This window comes from Hemiscyllium ocellatum, chromosome 2 (assembly GCF_020745735.1).
Source record: "Hemiscyllium ocellatum isolate sHemOce1 chromosome 2, sHemOce1.pat.X.cur, whole genome shotgun sequence".
Lineage (NCBI taxonomy): Eukaryota > Metazoa > Chordata > Chondrichthyes > Orectolobiformes > Hemiscylliidae > Hemiscyllium > Hemiscyllium ocellatum.
This window is the reverse complement of record NC_083402.1, coordinates 22244884-22270023: the sequence shown is the minus strand read 5'-3', so window position 1 is coordinate 22270023 and position 25140 is coordinate 22244884. Positions and strand designations below refer to the sequence as shown.

The following is a 25140-nucleotide window of genomic DNA, read 5'->3' as shown; positions in this document are numbered from 1 at the left end:
ATTGGATGGGTGTTTCCCTGAAATCTAGATAGATAAAATCCACTGCCTCTTCCATCAATATCAACTGGATTTGTTAAGATTAGATTACATTACATTACTTACAGTGTGGAAACAGGCCCTTCGGCCCAACAAGTCCACACCGAGCCTCTGAAAAGCAACCCACCCAGACCCACTCCCCTATATTTACCCCTTTACCTAACACTACTGGCAATTTAGCTTGGCCAATTCACCTAACCTGCACATTTTTAGACTGTGGGAGGAAACCAGAGCACCTGAATGAAACCCACGCAGACAAGGGGACAATGTGCAAATTCCACACAGACAGTTGCCTGAGGCAGGAATTGAATCCGGGTCTCTGGCACTGTGAGGCAACAGTGCTAACCACGGTGCTGCCCACAAAGTGTTAACTCCTCAAAGTGACCCATAAATCTTTTGAGCATGACACCCGAATGCTAAAACAATGGCACGTGTCTCAGTTTAGATCAAGAAACTCCTTTGTATTAATCCCTCTTATTACTAACCAAGGGATAGTAAGAATAACAATAGAACTTCAACTGGAGCTCGTCTAACATCAGCTACAGACCAAACCCAAACATAGGTCTGGCCTAGTCAAGACAAGAATCACTGATGGGTTCAATTTGAGTTAAAGTTACTCGATACCAGGGTAGTTCGAGGATATTACCGAAGTGCTGCATTTCAGGTGAGATGCTAACAGAGGCTCTGTCAATCAGTGGTAATCGATGAGGCTAGTCCCTTCTCATCACCATTCCAAAAACAGGAATTCTCATTTCCTGGCCCACGTGACACCATTGCACAAGCGAAAGAAAAAGTCGGTTCACACTTTTACTCACAAAGTTTTGGAAACCCAAGGCTGTGATATAATTTCAATCTCTTTCCATTTGAACTAAGCAGCATTTTGCAATAACCCACTCAGACATGCAGTTTGGATTCTGCCACGGCCACTCAGCTCCTGACCTCATTACAGCCTTGGTCCAAACATGAACAAAAAGGAGTTGATTTCCAGAGATAGGTGAGAAACATTGTCCTTGACATCAAGGCCACACTTGACCAATTGTGGCATTAAAAGGCTCCAGCAAAACTAAGATCAATAGGAATCGGGGGTAATTCCTCTCTGGTTCAAGTCAAATTTGGCACAAAGGGAAATGGTTACAGTTGTTGGAGGCCAGTCAAGTCAGCTCCAAATCACCTTTACAGGTACGATCACTGGATCCCCAACTATCAACATTTAGGGGTTAGCACTGATCAGAAACTGAATTGGACGAGTCATATGAATACTGTGGCTCCAAGATCAGGTCAGAAGTCACAAATCTTGCAGTGTGTAACTTACCTCCTGGCTGCCGAAAGGTTGTCGAGCATTTACAAGGCATAAGCTAGGAGAATGATGGAATACTCTTTGTCTGGATGAATGCAGTTCCAACAACAATCAAGAAACTTAACACCATCCAGCACAAAACAGTCTGCGTTAATTGCACCACATCTACAAACATTTTTACTCCCTCCGCCACTGATGGTCAGTAGCAGCAGTGCGTATTATCCACAAAATGCTCTGCCAAAATTCTCTGAGACTCGTTGGACAGAATATTCCAAACTCAAGAATACTATCATCTAGATGTCAGGACAGCAGCTACATGAGATCACCACCATGTCCAAGTTCCCCTCGGAGCGATTTGTCATCCTTATTTGGAAATATATTGCTCCGTTGCCCCAGGTTCCAAATCCTGGAACTCCTTTCCTAATGCAAATGGACTGCAGCAGTTTTAAAAAGCTGCTCCTTAATAGCAACTTCCTCAATAACAACTGCAGGTGAACAAAAAATGCTGACTCAGCTAGCAATGCCCAAATCCCATGAATAAAAATAATTAAGGAAGCTTTCATTAAATTTACATCCACCTTAAAAACAATACTAGCCTTTCTGCCGTGCTCATTACACAATTGAAACTGTTCTTAATTTCCTCTTTAGTTTGTTCACAGCACGCAGCTGTCACGGTTTGATTGTGTCATTTCTGCATTTTAAAATGTGTAAAAATTTCTTAAACAAACCACTGACAGAACATCCAACCCATGTGCAAACATAAGAAAGAAAAAGATCTGAAAGTAAAAATCTGTACTTATAAAAACACAGGACTTTTTCTTTAAATCACATGTTACATGTGGAAAAATAATGCAGTCTACATACATCAGATCCAGTGCCGTAAAAATTATTAGAAGCTGCTTAGATATGAACTAAGCAGTTCAAAAGTTGACGACATAATTTTCTGCAAAACGAATGAAGATAAAGTTGCAGGGGGTAGATAGAGCAATCATAGAATCGTACGGTACAGAAGAGGCCTTTAGGGGTATCCAGTCTGCACCAAAAAACTACTCTAAATCTACACTTGCCCCACTTGCCAGCACTTGGGTCATTGTTATGACATTTGATTACTTTTAAAAGGTCATGAGCTGTTTTTTTTTAATCCACCTGTCTATACCCTCTCAGATCCCTTTTAGCCTTTTCTGCACCAAAGAAAACAACCTAAGCTCATCCAGTCTCTCTTCATAGCTAAACTATACCATCCATGCAACATCACTGTGCATCATGACTGCACCCTTTCCAGTGTAACCATATCCTTCCATAGTGCAGTGACCACACTGCACACAGTATTCTAGCTGTGGTCTAACCAAAGACCTTTACAGCTCCAACATTAACCTCCCTGCTCTTATAACATACGCCACAACTGTTAAATACACATGTCCCATTTACCTTAACTACCCTAGCAACCTGTCCTGCCACCTTCAGGGATCTGTGGACAAGTATCTTAAGATTCCTGTGTTCCTCTGAGCTTTTTAGTGACCTGCCACTCATTGAATACTCCCTTGTCTTATCACTTCTTCCAAATGCATTACCTCACACTTTCGAGGATTAAATTCTGTCTGCCACTGATCTGCCCATCTGACCATTAATTTATATCTTCCTGTAACTCAGACCTCCTTCTTTCCTGTTAACCATCCCGCCAATCTTTGTGTCATCTGCAAACTTTCTCATTATTCCACTAACTTTTTCTTCTACATCATAAACAATCAGGGACCCAGGAGAAAGTGAGGACTGCAGATGCTGGATATTAGAGTCAAGAGTGTGTCACTGGCAAAGCACAGCAGGTCAGGCAGCATCCGAGGAGCAGAAGAATTGACCTTTCGGGCATAAGCCCTTCATAGAAGGGACTCAGCACTGATTCCTGTAGTACATCACTGAACACAGCCATCCAGTCACACAGTTATCTACCGTCACCCTTCTGTCTCCTACCACTGAGCTAATTTTGGATCCAACGTGCCAAGTTATGCTGCATATCCTGTGCTTTTCCCTTTGTTTATTAGCCTTCCATCTGGGACCTTGTTGAAGACTTTTCTGAAATCTATGTAAACTGCATCAACTTCAGTACCAATACCTGTACAACTTGTCATCTCCTTGCAAAATTTAATCAAATCTATTAGCCATGACCTCCCTCTGACAAAGCCTGATCAAACCTTGCCTCCAAATCGAGATAAATTCTCTCCTTCAGAAATTTCTCTAATAATTTCTCTATCGTTGACTTAAGACTCACTGTCTGTAATTCCCTGTTTTGTTTCTATCACTGTTCTTGAAAAGTGGAACCATATTAGCTATTCTCTAGTCTTCTGGCACCTTTTCAATGGTCAGAGGGAAATTAAAAATTTGTATCAAAGTCTCTGTAATTTCCTCTCTCTCACAGCAGTCGGGAATACAACTCATCCAGACCGAGCAATTTGTCCACGTTTAAACTTGCCTAAACTTCCAATACCCCCTCACTCCCATGTCAAACTGCTCACGAACCTCACAGACTCTCTTCCCAAATTCTGTACCTAAATCCTCCTCAAAAATGAAGACAAGCGTGAAATACTTACTTAACACTCTATCAATATCCTCCAACTCCATGCAATGTATCCACCATAACATTTGATTAAATGTAAATGTTCCAAGGTGTGGAAAGCATTCAACAGTTCTATCATGCAGCTAGCTTACTTTAACAGTGACATTTCACAACAACTTTCTGCATTGACATTTCATTTAAATAGATAAGACACGGGCGTACCTGGCAACGGAAATTTTATCAGTTGTCTGGGAATCAAAAGACAAATTATGGTCAGTTTTAATTCTTTTGGGAGGTTGATGAAATAAACTTTGGTTTGTACTAGTTGTAGCTATTGAATTGCTGGCCATTTGGTTTGCATAGTTATTAAAGGGGCCATTCATCTTGAGGCTCCAGCTCATTGCATTTGCAGAACTGCTTTTAATCAAAGACAAAGCTTGGCATGAAGCGTTTCCATGTGATAATGGGGTCTTCCTTTTCATTTCGTCATCAACTGAGGCAGTGGCTTCCGGGCTTTCTCCAGGACTCCTTAGCGATGTGAGAACTAAGGTTGTTGTACCAAATGCTGTCTTTCGATTCAGTTTCCACTCAATCTTTGGCTTCCCAAAACTATTACATGGGTATTTTATGAGATCAGTGTCAAAGTCAGACATCTTAGGTGAGGTTTCCTCTTTTAAAAGATGCAGAACACACAGTTAACATTGCAGAAAGAATACATACTTTACTTTGATAAACATGATGAATCTTGAATGTCATGAATGGAAGTTATTTTTAAAGTTTCCTGTTGCAAGCTAAATACTATACTTTCATATGAGGTGGCAAAGGAGATTGTATAGATTAATTTAGTTGTGAATAAAATGTTCATTACAATGTTAAATACTCAGCTCAACAAAATGCTAGTAAAGGACTCAGCTACAATTTTCAACGCTTTGCAATTTTCATTTACCTTTGCACCACAAAGCTATTAAAATTGCTATTATATCTACAATAGAACTCGGGCCTGAGAGGGGTATGGTAAAGCTACATCCCAGAGGTGAAGGAAATTCTCATATGTAAACATTCATCAATATCTTGTTCGTGGTATAAATAAAATTTAACAATTCGAAAACTTTAACTGACCTTTTAAACATTTCCTCTAAGTTCATGCAATTTCATGTTACATTTCCAAAAAGTAATACATCTCTTTTAATAGATATTGATTATGCTACAGGGAGCTAAGAAATTGGAGACATTAAATCACAAACATACCAAAAATAAATTAACTTGATCATGACACTAAGTGTTTTGGTCCACTTGCTGAAGACTATACTTACTCACAGGCCTTGGTGTTAGGCAGGCATTGCATGACTTGGACAATGGTGTATTTATTAATGTACAAAGTGAACAGGTCCATTCTTCCTCCTCTTTTTTGGCAACGTTGTCATTAGAATGATGTCTAAAGGCATGTGCCCATCCCATCAGGCTATTCCGTTTAGGCAAATTACTGTTTAAAAAATACATTTGAAAACATGAGAAAAGTAGTTTTGCTGTGTTTTAAGTAGACATTTACATAATAAAAATGTGACATTCCACTTAAAATGTTTGAAATCGTTGACAACAAGATTCTTAAGAATTCCCATGTTGTTATATATGTTTTGCTTACATTTAGGAGAATGTGTAAAAAAGATAGGCTGCTTGTAAAGAAAATTTGAGAGAACTTTGGTACACAGCAACAATACTGTTTCTAGAACACAGCGCAATATAAGCCCTTCAGCCATCGATATTGCACTGACCTGTGGAACCAACCTGAAGCCCATCTAACTTACACTTTTCCATTCTCGTCGATATGCCTATCCAATGACCATTTAAATGCCCTTAGGCTTGGTGAGGCTACTACTGTTGCAGGTAGTGCATTCCATGCTCCGACTATTCTGAGTAAAGAAACTACCTCTGACATCTGACCTATATCCATCACTCCGTAATTTAAAGCTACGTCCCCTCGTGTTAGCTTTCACCATCCGAGGATAAAGGCTCTCACTGTCCAACCTATCTAACCCTCTGATTATCTTATATATCTCAATTAAGTCATCTCTCAACCTTCTTCTCTCTAATAAAAACACCCTCAAGTTCCCCAGCCTTTCTTCGTAAGACCTTCCCTCCATACCAGGCAACATCCCAGTAAATCTTCTCTGAACCCATTTGAAAGCATCCACATCCTTCCTATAATACGGTGATCAGGACTGTACGCAATACTCCAAATGAGGCCACATCAGAATTTTGTACAGCCGCAGCATGATCTCATCGATCCAAAACTCAATCCCTCTACCAATAAAAGCTAACACACTGTATGCCCTCTTAACAACCGTATCAACCTGGGAGGCAACTTTCAAGGATCTATGCACCTGGAAACACTACCAAGAATCTGATCATTAGCCCAGTGCTCTGCATTCCTGTTACTCCTTCCAAAGTGAATCATCTCACACTTTTCCACATAAAACTCCATTTGCTACCTCTCGGCCCAGCTCTGCAGCTTATCTATATCTCTTTACAACATTTACAAACGTTTTTCAGAACAGAATATGTAACAATCTTTAAATGTAGTACAGATTTCAGGAAGAGTTACATAACCACAAAGAATGACCAATCTATTAAATACTTTTCCAGGTATACATGTGAAAAAAAAATCAAATTATTTTAATATAATAGATGTTGACGTGGAGGATAAAAAGGAGACTAAGTTTTTTTTTCTGGATGGATGAATCAGAAAAGAGAATGAAAACTTCCTACTTGTTTATGCTGTAAAGTAATCTTGCACCTCACTGGGTATTTAAATAGAAACATACACCAGATACAAACATCATGGATACTACTGCACGTCAGAGTCTGGGTTTTTATGGAAATTGGCTCACTTACTGGCCACCCCAAACTCACTATACGACTACAAGGGACAAATCGCTACTTGCATAATTAGATGCAGGTTTTAAATGTAAATTTGCTCGCTGAGCTGCAAGGTTCATTTCCAGACGTTTCGTCACCATACTAGGTAACCTCATCAGTGAGACTCCGGTGAAGCACTGGTGGCATGGCCCACTTTTTATTTATGTGTTTATGTTTCCTTGGGTTGGTGATGGCATTTCCTGTTCTTTTTCTCAGGGGGTGGTAAATGGGATCCATGTCAATGTGTTTGTTGGTAGGGTTCCGGTTAGAGTGCCATGCTTTCTAGGAATTCTCACACATGTCTCTGTTTGGCTTGACCAAGGAATGATGTGTTGTCCCAGTCGAAGTGCTGTCCTTCCTCATCTGTATATAAGGATACTAGTAAGAGGGGGTCATGGAAAGGCAAGGACTGATTAGGGATAGTCAACATGGCTTTGTGCGTGGGAAATCATGTCTCACAAACTTGATTGAGTTTTTTGATGAAGTAGCAAAGATGATTGATGAGGGCAGGGCAGTAGATGTGATCTATATGGACTTCAGTAAGGCGTTTGACAAGGTTCTCCATGGGAGACTGATTAGCAAGGTTAGATCTCATGGAATACAGGGAGAACTAGCCAGTTTGATACAGAACTGGCTCAAAAGTAGGAGAAAGAGGGAGGTGGTGGAGGGTTGTTTTTCAGACTGGAGGCCTGTGACCAGTGGAGTGCCACAAGGATCGGTGCTGGGCCCTCTACTTTTTGTCATTTACATAAATGATTTGGATGCAAGTATAAGAGGTACAGTTAGTAAGTTTGCAGATGACACCAAAATTGGAGGTTTACTGAACAGCAAAGAAGGTTACTTCAGATTACAACAGGATCTTGACTAGATGGCCAATGGGCTAAGTGGCAGATGCAGTTTAATTCAGATAAATGTGAAGTGCTGCGTTTTGGGAAAGCTAATCTTAGCAGGACTTAAACACTTAATGGTAAGGTCCGAGGGAGTGTTGCTGAACAAAGAGACCTTGGAGTGCAGGTTCATAGCTCCTTGAAAGTGGGGTCGCAGGAAGATAGGATAGTGAAGGTGGCGTTTGATTTGCTTTCTTTTATTGGTCAGAGTATTGAGTACAGGAGTTGGGAGGTCATGTTGCAGCTGTACAGGACATTAGTTAGGCCACTGTTGGAATATTGCGTGCAATTCTGGTCTCCTTCCTTTCGGAAAGATGTTGTAAAACTTGAAAGGGTTCAGCAAAGATTTACAAGGATGTTGCCAGGGTTGGAGGATTTGAGCTATAGGGAGAGGCTGAACAGGCTGGGGCTGTTTTCCCTGGAGTGTTGGAAGTTGAGGGGTGACCTTATAGAGGTTTACAAAATTATGAGGGGCATGGATAGGATAAATAGGCAAAGATTTTTCCTTAGGGTCTGGGAGTCCAGAACGAGAGGACATAGGTTCAGGGTGAGAAGGGAAAGTTATAAGAGAGACCTAAGGGGCAACCTTTTGCACATGCCTGGAATGAGCTGCCAAAGGAAGTGGTGGAGGATGGTACAATTGCACTGCTGCCTCACAGCGCCAGGGACCTGGGTTCAATTCCCGCCTCAGGCGACTGACTGTGTGGAGTTTGCACGTTCTCCCCGTGTCAGCGTGGGTTTCCTCCGGGTGCTCCGGTTTCCTCCCACAGTCCAAAGATGTGCGGGTCAGGTGAATTGGCCATGCTAAATTGCCCATAGTGTTAGGTAAGAGGTATATGTAGGGGTATGGGTGAGTTGCACTTCGGCGGGTCGGTGTGGACTTGTTGGGCCGAAGGGCCTGTTTCCACACTGTAAGTAATCTAATCTAATCTAATTTAAAAGGCATTTGGATAGGTACATGAATAGGAGAGAGTGAGGTCTGCAGATGCTGGAGATCAGAGCTGAAAATGTGTTGCTGGAAAAGCGCAGCAGGTCAGGCAGCATCCAAGGAACAGGAGATTCGACGTTTCAGGTATAAGCCCTTCTTCAGGGCTTTCTGAAGAAGGGCTTATGCCCGAAACGTCAAATCTCCTGTTCCTTGGGTGCTGCCTGACCTGCTGCGCTTTTCCAGCAACACATTTTCAGCTAGGTACATGAATAGGAAGGGTTTGGAGGGATATGGGCTGGGTGCTAGCAGGTGGGACTAGATTGGGTTGGGATATCTGGTTGGCATGGACGGTTGGATCGAAGGATCTGTTTCCATGCTGTACATCTCTATGACGCTGTGTCTTTTTGTGGTTAGCTGACGTTCATGGGTCCTGGTGGCTAGTTTTCTGCCCCTTTGTCCAATGTAGTGATTGCTACAGTTCTTGCAAGGTATTTTGGAAATGACATTAGTTTTGCTTGTATGTGTGGGTCATTCAAGTTCATTAGCTGCTGTTTTCAGTGTGTTGGTGGGTTTGTGGGCTACCATGATGCCAAGACGTCCAAGTAGTCTGACAGTCATTTCCAAGATGTCTTTGATGTAGGGGAGAGTGGCTCGGGTTTCTGGACCATGATTTTCCTTTGCTCTTCATCCTATCGTCTGAAAAATATCACCACACATCAAAAAGAACGAGTACCCGATTAATACAATCCGCAGATTTATCGGCAAAAAAACCCAAAGAAACAGAAGAAACATGTCTAGAAACCCCAGCCACTCTCCCCTACAATAAAGATATCTCGGAAATTACTCAGACCTCTTGGCATCATGGTATCCCATAAACCCACCAACACGCTAAAACAGCAGCAAATGAACTTGAAAGACCCTATACAGACAACAAGCCAAACTAATGTCATTTATAAAATACCTTGCAAGAACTGTCACAAACATTACATTGAACAAACAGGCAGAAAACTAGCCACCAGGATGCATGAGCATCAACTGGCCACAAAAATACACGACCCACTCTCATTACTATTTATACATAGAGGAAGGACACCACTTCGACTGGGACAACACATCCATCCTAGGTCAAGCCAATGTGAGACACACACAAGAATTCCGAGAAGCATGGCACTCTATCAACAAACACATTGACTTGGATCCCATTCACCACTCCCTGAGAAAAAGAATAGGAAATTACATCACCACAAGAAATGACATCACCAACTCAAGGAAACATAAACACAAATAAAAAGCAGGCCATGCCACCAGTGCTTCACCAAAGGCTCACTGATGATGTTACCTAGTATGGTGGTCCAAACGGACCCCACCACCAGGGATATATTTCCCTCCCCTCCCCTATCAGCGTTCCGAAAAGACAACTCCCTCCGTGACTCCCTCGTCAGGTCCACACCCTCCACCAACCCAACCTCCACTCCCGGCACCTTCCCCTGCAACCACAAGAAGTACAAAACTTGCGCCCACACCTCCTCCCTTACTTCTCTCCAAGGCCCCAAGGGATCCTTCCATATCCGCCACAAATTCACCTGCACCTCCACACACATCATCTATTGCATCCATTGCACCTGATGTGGCCTCCTCTATATTGGGGAGACAGGCCGCCTACTTGTGGAACGTTTCAGAGAACACCTCTGGGACACCCGGACCAACCAACCCAACCACCCCGTGGCTCAACACTTTAACTCCCCTTCCCACTCCACCAAGGACATGTAGGTCCTTGGACTCCTCCATCGCCAGACCATAACAACACAACGGTTGGAGGAAGAGCGCCTCATCTTCTGCCTGGGAACCCTCCTACCACAAGGGATGAACTCAGATTTCTCCAGTTTCCTCATTTCCCCTCCCCCCATCTTGTCTCAGTCGAGTCCCTCGAACTCAGCACCGCCTTCCTAACCTGCAATCTTCTTCCTGACCTCTCCGCCCCCACCCCACTCCGGCCTATCACCCTCACCTTGACCTCCTTCCACCTAGCACATCTCCATCACCCCTCCCCCAAGTCCCTCCTCCCTACCTTTTATCTTAGCGTGCTGGACACACTTTCCTCATTCCTGATGAAGGGCATATGCCCGAAACGTTGAATATCCTGTTCCTTGGATGCTGCCTGACCTGCTGCACTTTTCCAGCAACACATTTTCAGCTCTGATCTCCAGCATCTGCAGACCTCACTTTCTCCACCTAGTATGGTGACAAAACATCTGAAAACGAACCTTGCAGCTCAGCGAGTAAACTTACATCCAGTTACAAATCTTCTTAAAACTTGCTAAGATATAGGTTTAACAATATTAAAGAAATTTGATGTCATCCAGGACAAAGCTATCTACTTGACTGGCAACAATCCACATGCCAAAACATTCACTTTCTCTACAAGCGCCATATCCTAGACGCAGACTACATTATCAGGAGCCTGCATGGATACAACCCGCCAAGGGACCTTTACATATACAACCTGCACCATCCATAAGAATATAAGTGCAGGCAATGCAGTTATTTCTTCCATAATACCCATTTCGTCAATGCGAATTGGCTATAATACACTTGATGAATTGTGGACATTGTTTGCGTAACATGAACTTTCTGCTGAATGGGTTTAGCCGGATTTCCATCTTCTGATCATCTACAGTGTGATTTCTATAGCAGTTTCCCATAACATGATTTTCTATAGCAGAAGATTGCAGAAGAACACAACCAGCATGTTATAGCAGAATGCCTGTAGGTAGCAAGGCCAGAATGATCTACAAGTTCTCCTTAAAATCATACACAATCCAGAACTTGAATGGTCTCCCAGCATGCTTATTGTTGTTAGAAATCAAAGTTTTGCAAATCTCATACAGGCATCACAATGAGATTATAGTTATCTTGTTCATACATCATACAATTTAACAACACAAAATTCTCAATTGACATTTTGGCCAGGTTCATTCAAAATTTCACATTGCAACGACTCAGAGGACTCAACACAACCTTCTCAAGTGCAGCAAAGATGGACAGTATTGGCTGGTGATGGCACACTAAGATGGAAAATATCTTCAACAGGCATCAGTGTAATTCATTCACTCCATTGACTTAGATCATGATTCCGAAAGGAGGTCATTAAGAGGGAAGGGTTAATGAAAAGAAAAGCAATGAGTAAAGACCAAGGGTAGCTGGTCTAGTGAGAGTTTAAAATACTGGCTCTTTATTTGAGATTTGCAATATTTGAAAAGCCATAAGTCAAAGTAAATGTTGAATAAATAGGTGAAGAGATATTGAGTTAAGGGAGGCAACTACTGATGAGAAGCAATAAGTACACAATAGAGAAAATGGCTGAGAGTGATCAGAAATAAATAGGGTACAAAAACATTCAAAGTGGCAACGTAGTGGGGAGCAAGAAATATGAATGAAGATTACAACATTTGGAACTAGTGCAAAAATAAGAAAGTTAAATGAGCTGGGAAGATAACTTTAGATTGAAGGATGCCTTCAAAAGTAAAAATGAGTTTGTAATAAAATTCAAGTCAAGCAAGTTTGCCATGTGTTGCATAGTCTGATCTAAAATTTATCTAAATTACAATTTTGAAATGATGGACAAGTTCATAGTCTCATCTTTGCTTCATTTTCAAGATGTATGACAAAATAATGTATTTTGTACATATTCAATACCTAATGTTAATTTGACCGGGATCTTCCTTTTGACAGCACGGGCAGAAATACGTCATTCGTTTATTTTCCCCAAGACGACAGACAGTGATTTTACCATTGCACTGTCCACAGGAGGAACGCTTGTATACTTTGTAATGCTTATACAAAGCTGACCCCATCTTACGACACTAAAATGTCAAAAGAAAAAGAATTAAATTATAACTGATGATGAAAAAAAACAAATCTTCCAATATTTAGTATGAGCTCAAACTGCTAAATACATGTAAATGTTTATCAGGACTGCTTAACAGTAGTTCAGGATCAGAAGTGACAATTTTGATACTTACCTTGTGTAAAAGTTTTCTCGTTTTCCCCCATATTTGATTTTCATAGAAACAACTAATGACAGCGTTATTCAATAATAATGTGTATTTGTATACTATCTTTAATATAACTTTAAAAATAATTCAAGTACATCAAAAATAAAAGACATTGAATTTCAGGAAAGCAATGGTAACAAAAAGGAAGAATATCAAGGAAAGATAGGTTTTGAAGCAGTAAGAAAACAGGGCTCAAGTAGAATTCTCCAAACATCTGCTTCAGCTGAGCCAGAAGCTTGTAGGTTCAAGCTCCACTCTAGAGACTCAAATAATCTAGCTGGACAATTAGACGGGTCGATAAAGCAAATCCAGTTTATCTTTTCACTTGCATACAGCAGATTCCTTGGTATGCCTTGAAAAAGTTAGAGAATTCCATCTATCCTAATTAACACAAAACATTACTACAACAAATTAGCTGGTCATTATTTCATTGCTGTTTGTCAGTCCTGGTTTTGTTGAGATTGACTACCACACTTACCCAGTCTATAAAAACAACTTTACACATAGTGACTGAAAGCCTTTGAACACAAGACAAAATAGAGTCAAGTAAGGAGGCCACATACAGAATTATAAATGAGCTTAGGATTTTGTAATCAATCTCCAAGTGCATTGGTAAACATGCCCTTCAACTGCATATCACCTTAACTCTCCTCAGGGCGTAAGCAACCAAATTCGACAACACAGTCCGATAAACAGCAACTTGTTGGATGGGGAATAAGTATTGGCCATAACACTGGGAGAAGTACCCTGAGTAATGCTGCCCAGGTATCTTGAGAGTTCACTTGAGTAGACATCATTTCAACAATTTGAATGTTTTAGTGCTCACTCAGTGAAATGCTGAAGTATTAATCAGGATTCCAAGCTCATAGTGCCAGAATGGATCATGATGCCGTAACTGCCCTTCTCAGAGTCTAGAGTCATACCAAAGAATATGGACAGCTATTGCACAAAGGTTGGCGAGTGCAGCTGTGATAAAGCATGAGGAAGGGCATCTTTCATGGCCTTGGAACGTCTCAACACCAACGTACTACATTGCATTGTAATGTAAGGAGAAGCAGCTGTCAAAGGTGCTACAGCCAACAATACGATAATGACCAGATAAACGTTTTTAGTATTTTTGGTTGAGGAGTTAATATTGACAAGGTTGATGGGAAGAATTTTCCTGCTCTTCTTCAAGATACAACCTTGTTCTTTTTTAACACTGACCTGAGGAACAGATGGAGCATTGATTTATTGCCTCAGTTCAAAGACAGCAATAAGTCATTCTTTAACACACTGGAATGTCAAAATGTAGAAATTGGACTTAACTGAGAAAACACCTGATTGTGACATAAGAATGCTACCAATAACTCATACCTTGCACTCATGATAGGGAACGGCCCTTATGGTACATAGGACAATGGGTAGCAGGGGCTTGTAGGTGTTGTAGTTTGAAAAAGGATACGACTTGTAAAGTTAGCAAAAAAGGGACGAGAATAACAATCTGGAAGTAACAAGAACATGGATTGATCTTCATTTGACTCCAGAACTACAACAATGTGGTCTTAATGGCTCTCCAGGCAATTAGGCATTGTCAGTAAATATGGGCCTAGCCAGTGAAGAAAGCTGAAAATGTGTTGCTGGTTAAAGCACAGCAGGTCAGGCAGCATCCAAGGAACAGGAAATTCGACGTTTCGGGCCAGAGCCCTTCATCAGGAATGAGGAGAGTGTGCCAGGCAGGCTAAGATAAAAGGTAGGGAGGAGGGTCTTGGGGGAGGGGCGATGGAGATGTGATAGGTGGAAGGAGGTCAAGGTGAGGGTGATAGGCCGGAGAGGTCTGGAAGAGGCGCACCAACCAGTACCCTTCCACTGACACTCCTTCGACTGACTGAATTGGTCCTCACCCTGAATAACTTCTCTTTCCAATCCTCCCACTTCCTCCAAACTAAAGGAGTTGCCATGGGCCCCCGCATGGGCCCCAGCTATGCCTGTCTCTTTGTAGGATATGTGGAACAGTCCATCTTCTGCAACTACATTGGCACCACCCCCCACCTTTTCCTCCGCTACATCGATGACTGTATCGGCGCTGCCTCGTGCTCCCACGAGGAGGTTGAACAGTTCATCAACTTTACCAACACCTTCCATCCCGACCTCAAATTTACCTGGACTGTCTCAGACTCCTCCCTCCACTTCCTAGACCTTTCCATTTCTATCTCGGGCGACCGGCTCAACACAGACATCTACTATAAACCGACTGACTCCCACAGCTACCTGGACTACACCTCCTCCCACCCTGCCCCCTGTAAAAACTCCATCCCATATTCCCAATTCCTTCGTCTCCGCCGCATCTGCTCCCAGGAGGACCAGTTCCAATACCGTACAGCCCAGATGGTCCCCTTCTTCAAGGACCGCAGATTCCCCCCAGACGTGATCGACGATGCCCTCCACCGCATCTCCTCCACTTCCCGCTCCTCCGCCCTTGAGCCCCGCCCCTCCAACCGCCACCAAGACAGAACCCCACTGGTTCTCACCTACCACCCCACCAACCTCCGCATACAGCGTATCATCCGCCGTCATTCCCGCCAACTCCAGACGGACCCCACCACCAGGGATATATTTCCCTCCCCTCCCCTATCAGCGTTCCGCAAGGACCACTCCCTTCGTGACTCCCTCGTCAGGTCCACACTCCCCACCAACCCAACCTCCACTCCCGGCACCTTCCCCTGCAACCGCAGGAAGTGCAAAACTTGCGCCCACACCTCCTCCCTTACTTCTCTCCAAGGCCCCAAGGGATCCTTCCATATCCGCTACAAATTCACCTGCACCTCCACACACATCATCTATTGCATCCGCTGCACCCGATGTGGCCTCCTCTATATTGGGGAGACGGGCCGCCTACTTGCAGAACGCTTCAGGGAACACCTCTGGGACACCCGGACCAACCAACCCAACCACCCCGTGGCTCAACACTTTAATTCTCCCTCCCACTCCACCGAAGACATGCAGGTCCTTGGACTCCTCCATCACCAGAACATAACAACACGACGGTTGGAGGAAGAGCGCCTCATCTTCCGCCTGGGAACCCTCCAACCACAAGTGATGAACTCAGATTTCTCCAGTTTCCTCGTTTCCCCTCCCCCCACCTTGTCTCAGTCGATTCCCTTGAACTCAGCACCGCCCTCCTAACCTGCAATCTTCTTCCTGACCTCTCCGCCCCCACCCCACTCCGGCCTATCACCCTCACCTTGACCTCCTTCCACCTAACACATCTCCATCGCCCCTCCCCCAAGTCCTTCCTCCCTACCTTTTATCTTAGCCTGCCTGGCACACTCTCCTCATTCCTGATGAAGGGCTCTGGCCCGAAACGTCGAATTTCCTGTTCCTTGGATGCTGCCTAACCTGCTGTGCTTTAACCAGCAACACATTTTCAGTTCTGATCTCCAGCATCTGCAGACCTCACTTTTTACCCCCAGCCAGTGAAGCCCACATCCCATAATAAATTTTTTTAAAAAGTCTTGAGTAATGGCATTATCCAGAGGCATGACTGTAAATCCATAATTATCATTAAAGTCAGGATGAAGGTGGTTATCAAAAATGGAGCGTTAGGACAAACCAAAGGTGGAACAAAAATTATTTCAGTTAGTATATTGGCTGTAAAATTGCAGTAAAACATCAAGCTGTACTAGGACAGTGAAAAAGAGGAACTAGAAATTATAGTGCCGATCATATCCACAGAAGATGCTGAACTTCCTATTTGTTTATTTTTCTGATTTATTCCAAGATCCTGTACCTAGGAACCTTTGTGCCTAAGATGGTGGTGACCTTGTAAACCTTTCACTGCATTCATGTGAATACATGTTACTTAGATTAGATTACTTACAGTGTGGAAACAGGCCCTTCGGCCCAACAAGTCCACACCGACCCGCCGAAGCGCAACCCACCCATACCCCGACATTTACCCCTTACCTAACACTACGGGCAATTTAGCATGGCCAATTCACCTGACCCGCACATCTTTGGACTGTGGGAGGAAACCGGAGCACCCGGAGGAAACCCACGCAGACACAGGGAGAACGTGCAAACTCCACACAGTCAGTCGCCTGAGTCGGGAATTGAACCTGGGTCTCAGGCGCTGTGAGGCAGCAGTGCTAACCACTGTGCCACCGTGCCGCCCAAAATTACATTAGACCTAATTCTAAATCTAATTATAGTTGGTACTTTGTGTTTCTGAAACAGTAACTATTGTGGTGCTTTGCTATGTATAAATAAACAGGAACAGACACAAATGACAAGCGATAAATTTACAATGAGATATCCTACAGAGAATTTCAATGTCTTAGCTAAGACAAGTTGGAGATAATCAGCTTTATAACTGTCAAGCTCAAGAAAAATACAGGAAGTTAAATATGACTTATGATCCCTTTTTATAATTTGTTCATGAAAACAGCTGTGAATCTGACAAGATATAAATTAAAAGCTGTTTTAAAGTCACAATTTTTGATTAAATCATTCTTACGTTGCAAGATTCAATAATGCTGAGTTTGGCCCAAGTAGTTTAGCAAAGATATATAGAAAATCATAGGTGTAAACCATTGCACTATCACTACTTGACACACATACCACAGTAGATACCCAAGCTTACAGCTTGAAAAGAATTTTTCAAATAAAACAATTTAATAATGCTCAAGTGAGAGTAAAGTTTTTGTCAACTTCAATTCGAGGGAGTTAGTAGTCATTTAGATTATGTGAACTGTAGTTTTATTTCCAACAAATAGATACACATTCTTACCTTATAGAACAGAATTGTGAAGTCATGTGTCACTTTTACAACATGGTGTATTTGTTCAGCTGATAAGCGCCAAATCTATGAAAAAGGATATATGTCTGAGGTAAGTACTTCGAAACAACCTGCTTGGAGGTGTTGTGAGACACTTTTAGTATAGGTTTGACTTGAATCCTGTCTTCTGGCCCAGAGACTGGGACATTACCACTGTACCACAAGCACCAATGCATCAGAGATATTTTCTAATCAATCAATCGATGACATTATGGCATACCTCTGGAGGAGGCTGGACTTAACCAGGGCCTTCTGACTCAGAGGTAGGGACATTATCACTGCATCAGAAGAGCTCAATGTGTCAGAGATGTTGGTTTACCTCAAATCATTTACAGTTGCAGTTTGATTTTAAAATTAACTTGAAACAACTAACCGGCCTTACAGTGCCTTTTGAAATCACTAAATGAAAATACTCCAAATATAAGTGCAAACTTTAACCACCACTGTAGTTTCCTTCAGGTGCAGTTGTTGCCTGGAGCATGTGTCTGAACAGGAGGTTGGCCAGAGATTAATCTTTTAATTTAAAGTGGTCAGAGAATTACTTGACAAAAAGAGAGACAGGTCTGAAACACAGAAATAATTAATTAAAATTAACCCTCACAGGTTTACATTATTTTGTACCTCAGTTTAAGTGTAATGGGTAATCTTTTTTCCAACTATATGCAGCATTTAAGGGAGGCCTCAAAGATCATGTCTGCCAGTTGGATAGCCAGCAAGAGCACTGTACCACCTCCCTGAGGAAAAGCCTGCCATATCTCTGGCACTCAGGCACTTAACTGGATAATGGCAACCTTTTCCAGGACAGAGGTTCTGCCTATCAAGAGGTGCTGGCCTTTCAGGAACCAGCAATTTTATTTAACAGCAGCACCACAAGGAAGCTGGTGCCTGTTGTTAGTAAATCCCAATGCCAAGGCAAAATGATTTTGCTGGATTGCAGGCCTCAGGTGCATAATGGTGAATGGGTGTCACAGAGCAAGAATCGTGGAGGTGGTGGGGTCAGCAGTAAAGGAAGGGGTGCAGCTCTCAGCTGGATCCCTTGTTGAGGAACTAAGGAACTTTGAATGAGACCCACCTTTGGAAGTCTGCAGCAATCCAGCACTGGGATTTGTGCAGAACCTTGGAACATTTACTATGAAAGCATTAAATGATTGCAGTTTGCTCTTGCATTTGAAATCAAACGTGTGTGCATGGAAGACTGCACAAGTGGTTAACCAAATATTGAAGAAGTTTATCAAATGTCATAGAGACAAGTCCCATTTAGAATTGCAATTCATAAACAGAATTAACAAACATTCAAAATCAAATGGCTAAATTGTGTGGAATGTATTAAACACACAATTAGGACTGTAGCATTCTGCATTTGACAGAATTTTAGAGTGTTGTATAATTCTGAGACCAAAGCTTTGAAGTTTCTGGGATCTGTGCAATGATGAATTGAAACCGATCTCCTAGCAATCGGCCAGTTGAGAGACTGGTCAACAGGGTAGCTCGGGGAGAAAGCTATAGGAAGAGTCTATGAAGATGATGCCCAGCAAATGTTCATGTTCATGTGGCAGTGGGGTAAAGAGCTGGAGAGACAATGGGAGAGAGAGGCGCTAAATAAATAGGTTGCAGTTTGGGTCGAAGGGATGGTGAGAAGTGTGCATGTTGTTCAGTGTGTCGGACAATCCTTGCAGCAGATTGCTTAAGCAAGGGGGGGGGTGAATGAGAAAGATGAGCTCATGCTTGTGTGCTCTCCAAAGAATTGTTGAAAAACACTCACTTGCTTGGTCCATCTGTTCTGGTCTCCTTTTAGCTTCAGGGTTTCCCTCGCTCTAGGAAACCTAGAACGCCAGCATAAATTCAAATGCTCTCAAAATCTGATTTAAAAGGCAACCTAATTGACAAGTTTCAATCATGGATCCAACACTACAGAGTGGACCCTGAACAAACATCTAATGTCCTTTCAAATGAAGTCGCTCCTTTTTTATTCATCCCATCCTCTGCCAATGAATTAGCTCTCCTCCACATGTAACACCACTGAGACTACATACGGACAGTAGCAATGGCCCAGAATGTGTCATCACCTCAGTATTATATGTATCTAGGTGAACTTGCCTACTCCTAAAGGATAGGACTGTTAAACTAGTTTGCAGCAAGGCTTCAGGAAATCAGCTTTCAGTAAAACATTTACTTGACCTAAATCCAACGACAGCAGATACATCTGTCCATGTAATTATCAACAGAAGTGACCTTTGCAGAGCCTTTGTGAAGACAAAGTTCCACTCTCATAGGGAGCATACTCCCACATTCTGTGACACTCACAATGCACTAATTAGGTTAGATAGATTTTGGAAAGATCTATAGCCTCTTAAGGCTTGGTATCCATGACCCATTTTTGGGCAATCAGCAGCAACTGAATTGTATTCTACCACAATCTGTAACAAAATAGCCCAGAATACCCCAGTCTAGCATCATTACCAAGCATATCTTAAAAATAAAGATGTTATTCCGTTGCATGCCAAGCAGCATAAACAGCATGCAATAGACAGAGCTAAGTGATCCCATAACCAATGGATCAGGTCCACGCTATGCAGTCCAGCCACATCCAGTTGTGAATGATAGTGGACAATCAAATAACTCATTGGAAAGAGAAGTTCTACAGATATCCCATTCAATTACGGGAGGTAGGGCAGGTTGGAATCCAGCATATCAGTACAAAAGACAGGGCCTAAACATCCACAAGCATCTTCTGCCAGAAACATCTACCATTTATGCCATCTCAGATCCGTCTTCCAATCCTTAACATTTCAGACACCAATTTTCAGCTTATTCTATTCACACTATTTGATATCAAAAAACTGTTGAATGCACTAGATAACGCAAAACCTATGAATCCTCAAAATATTCCAGCAACACTACCAAAGACTTATGATTCAGAACTAGCCACACCTCTAGCCAAGCCTAGGTAATACAGTTACAACACTGGAATGTACTCAGCAATGTGCAAAACTGCCAGGTAAATCCTGTCAACAAAAATCAGAACCATCGCAATCTGGCCAATTACTGTCCAATCAGTCAACTTTCAATCATCAGCAAAGTGATGAAAGGGGCCATTGACGTTGCCTTAAAATGGTATTCACTCAACAATAAACTGCTTATTGATACTTAGTTTGGGTTCCAACAGGCTCGCGCAACTCCTGATCTCATCACAGCATTTGTCCAAATATGGTTTCAATTAATTAATTATGAACAAATGAGCGAAACTCCAGAGAGGAGGTTTGATTTCCTTTGACATCAAGGTAGTACTTGACCAAGTATGGTATAAAGAAGTCTGTGCAAAATTGCAATTAATAATATCAGAAGAAAACTCTCCATTGATTGAAGTCATAAGTGGCACAAAAGAAAATGAGCATGATTGTCAGAAGTCAGCCATCTGAGCTCCAGCACATCTTTGCAGGAGACCCTCAATGTAGGCAGAACCAACTTCAGCGACTCCATTAATAACTGTCTTACTATTGTAAAGTAAGAAGTGGACATCTCCACTGATCATGGCACAACGTTCAGCACTATTCATGACTTCTCAGGCACTGGAACAGTCCATGACCAAATGCAGCTAGGTGTGAACAATAACCAGGGAATTCAGGACACAGCAATAAATGCTGACGCAGCTAGTGACAGCAGTGAATTAATTTTTTTAAAAATGCTGATCAGTTTCAATGAATGGCACTCACATATAGACTCAGCTAAATAAGGTTTCTACCTTCACAGCAGGATGTAAGCTGCTATCAAACATGGATTCATTTTTAATGATATTTCCCACTCCAGGAAACACAGTCTGGTCCAACAGCACATCGCAGATCATGCGAGCACCATGTTGCTTCAACTCATTCTCAGCTCGGGAATGACTGAATCTAGCCGAACAAACATCCAGTTCTTCCAACAATTTTAATTTCTGTTCGCACTCAGATGTATTCCTGATTGATGAGAAAACAAAATCAGTGTTAAAAATTACATACAATTTCCCCCTACATTATCCCATCATCATCCATGTGTTAATCCAAGGATTGTTTAAATCAACTTAATGCGACTGAGTTAACTACATTGACAGGTCATTGAGTGGTACAGCATGGAAACAGACCCTTCGGTCCAACCCACCCATGCCGACCAGATATCCCAATCCAATCTAGTCCCACTTGCCAGCACCCAGCCCTTATCCCTCCAAACCCTTCCTATTCATATACCCATCCAATTGCCTCTTAAATGTTGCAATTGTACCAGCCTCCACCACGCCCCCCCGTACCACTCTCTGCGTAAAGAACCTGCCTCTGACATCTGTCTTAAATCTATCACCCCTCAATTTGTTGTTATGCCGCCTCGTACAAGCTGACGTCATCATCCGAGGAAAAAGACTTTCACTGTCTACCTTAACTAATCCTATCAATATATCTGTATCAAATCCCCTCTGAGCCTCCTTCTTCCCATTGAGAACAGACCTAAATCTCTCAGCCTCTCCTCATAAAACCTTCCCTCCAGACCAGGCAACATCCTGGTAAATCTTCTCTGCAAGTCTTCCAATGCTTCCACATCCTTCCCGAAATATGGCGACCAGAACTGTACACAATATTCCAAGTGTGGCCACACTAGCGTTTTGTGTAGTTGCAGCATGATGTTACAGCTCAAGAACTCAATCCCTCTACCAATGAAATCTAGCACACCTTATGCCTTCTTAACAGCACTATCCACCTGGGTGGCAACTTTCAGCGATCTATGTACATGGACTCCAATATCTCTCTGCACATCCACACTATCAAAAATCTTTCATTGACCCAGTACTGTGCCTTCCTGTTATTCTTCCCAAAAGTGCATCACCTCACATTTTGCTGCATTGATCTCCACTTGCCAGTTCTCAGCCCAATTCTGCAGTTTATCCAAGTCCCCCTGCAACCTGAAATATTTTTCCAAACTGTCCATTACTCCACCGACTTTAGTGTCACCTACAAATTTACTAATCCATCCATATTTGCCTGCGTCTAACGTCATTTATAAAGAATGACAAACAGCAGTGGTCCCAAAACAGATCCTTGCGGCACACCACTAGTAGCCAGCCTCAAGGCTGAATACTTTCCATCAGCCACCACTCGCTGCCTTCTTTCAGAAAGCCAGTTTCTAATCCAAAGTACTAAATCACCCTCAATCCCATGCCTTTGCATTTTCTCCAACAGCGTATCATGTGGAACCTTATCAAAGGCTTTACTGAAGTCCATGTATACCACGTCAACTGCCCTACCCTCATCTACATTCTTGGTCACCTTCTCAAAAAACTCAATGAGGTTTGTGAGACACGACCTGCCCTTGACGAAACCATGTTGACTATTTGAAATCAAATTGTTGCTTGCTAGATGATTATAAATCCTATCTCTTATCATCCTTTTCAAAACTTTTCTACAACAGAAGTAAGACTCACTGGTCTATAATTACCTGGATCATCTCTACTGCCTTTCTTGAGCAAGGGCACAACATTTGCAATCCTTTAGTCCTCTGGTACTAAACCTGTAGACAATGATGACTCAAATATCAAAGCCAAAGGCTCTGCTATCTCCTCCCTAGCTTCCTAGAGAATCCTTGGATAAATCCCACCCGGCCTAGGGGACTTGTCTACTTTCACTCCTTCTAGAATTGCTAACACCTCTTTGTATCTAACATTTCTAGTCTAATATCTTGCATCTCATTCTTCATCTCTACAATATTCTCCTTTGCCTGAGTGAAAATCGATGAGAAATGTTTGTTTAGCACCTCTCAGATCTCCAAAGGGTCGACACTCAACTTCCCACTTCTGTCTTTGATTGGCCCTAGTCCTACTCTAGTTATCCTTTTATTCTTCACATACCTATAGAAATTACTGGGACTGAATTACAATCCAATTGAGAAAAGATTAAGTAACTGAAATAATATCTTCTGAAATCTAGAAGAATGAGAAATGGCCTCCTTCAAACATACAACAAACAGACCGGAACCAGGATTCTGGAAATAAGGGATACATTCTCAGAATAGGGAATAGCTCATTAAGGACTGCTATGAGGAGGAATTCCTTCACTTAGAGGATGGTGAAACTTGAGAATGATGTGTCCCAAAGGACGATGGAGGCTCCATCCTTGGTATGCTGAAACTATGCTTGATAGATTTTATCACATTAAAAACATCAGGGGAATGCAGTGATAGTACAGGAAAATGGCATTGAAGGAAATGATCAGCTCGGACTATTTCCTTCAAGGAATGTACTATCAAAATAAATCAACCATACTTATTGGGATACCTTCTCTGAAAATTAAGCTGGGCAGATTTCATGCTATTCCCAACAGTCTATGGAAGAATGGCATCAGTTGTGCTTCTAGTCAGAAATTGTGTATCATTCCAGAGCATTGATCATGAGATCTTGATTGACATTCCAGTGCATTACTGACGAAGGGCAGCACACACAGAGGGCCACCTTTTAGATGAGATGTTAAAATATTGAAGAACTTTATTTTGAAAAAAAAAGGAGAATTCTTCCAAATGTCCGAGCTAAGATCTCTCTAAGGCTACTTAATAAAGACCCATGGTAATGGGTATCATATATTAAAATGTACTATTGTACTACTAAGAAGACAGTTCACTATCACCTCCTTAAAGGCAGCTAAGGATGGGCACTCAATGCTTGACAGGGTAAATGCTGAGAGATTGTTTCCCCTTGTGGGAGAATCTAAAACAAGACAGCATAATCTTAGATAAGGGATCACCCATTTAAGAAAGATATTTGAAGGACTTTCTTCTCATAGAGAGTGGTGAATCTGTGGAATTCCTTGCTGCAGAGGGCTGGCCAGTGACACCCACATGATTTGAGAATTACAAAAAAACTGCATAGGTAGAAAATTGGTGAACTAATAGCAAACAGAGAGTTAGGATAAGACGACATTTTCAGAATGGCAACCTCAAATCATAGGGTGCCACTGAGGCCACAATTATTTACAATGTATATTAACGAATTGGATGAAGGAAGTGAATGCACAGTCGCCAAGATTGCAGATAATAGAAAAATAGATGGGGAGGCAAGTGGTGAGCATGACACAAAGAGTCTGCAGAGGGACAAAGTCAGGTGACACGAATGGTCAAAACTTGACAGGTGGAATGAAATGTAGGAAAATGAGAGGTTACACGCCCTGGCAAGGTGTAGAGAGGAGGTGAATATTATTTAAATAAAAAAGTCTGCAGAGGGGTTTGCGTATCCTTGTGCATGAATCACTAAAGTTCAAGCACCTAAGTCTAGCAGATAATAGGAAAGGCAAATGGAATGTTGGCATTTACTTTCAAGGAAATGGAGTATAAAAATAGGGAGGTCTTGCTGTAATTACACAAGGCATTCGTGAGACCATACCTAGAATAATGTGATCAGGTTTTTTGTCCATAATCTAAGGAAATTTATACTGGTCTTTAAAGCTATACCCATCCCAGATATGGAGGGATATTTTTAATGAGAGTTTGAGTAGGCTGGGCCTGTACACATTGGATTTTAGAAGTGGGAGAGACAACCTTAATGAAACAAATATGGCTCTTAAAAGCTTGACAGGGTAGATGTGGAGAGATTGTTCCCCCTTGTGGGAGAATCTAGAACAAAGCGACATAATCTTTGATGAAG

At 42.2% G+C, this 25140-nt stretch overlaps 1 protein-coding gene across 3 annotated transcripts in view; it reads right to left on the bottom strand.

Annotated features, from left to right (window-relative positions):
- The window catches only part of neil3 (nei-like DNA glycosylase 3), a 54212-nt gene that overhangs the window by 12228 nt on the left and 16844 nt on the right, over window positions 1–25140 (bottom strand). For all 3 annotated transcript variants that reach the window (XM_060843127.1, XM_060843135.1, XM_060843141.1), the window contains 5 exons: window positions 21229–21442; window positions 17439–17513; window positions 12312–12478; window positions 5198–5367; window positions 4107–4554 (listed from right to left, as the gene is read on the bottom strand). In XM_060843127.1, coding sequence (XP_060699110.1) covers window positions 4107–4554; window positions 5198–5367; window positions 12312–12478; window positions 17439–17513; window positions 21229–21442 — 1074 coding nt within the window. The remainder of the gene's footprint in view (window positions 1–4106; window positions 4555–5197; window positions 5368–12311; window positions 12479–17438; window positions 17514–21228; window positions 21443–25140) is intronic.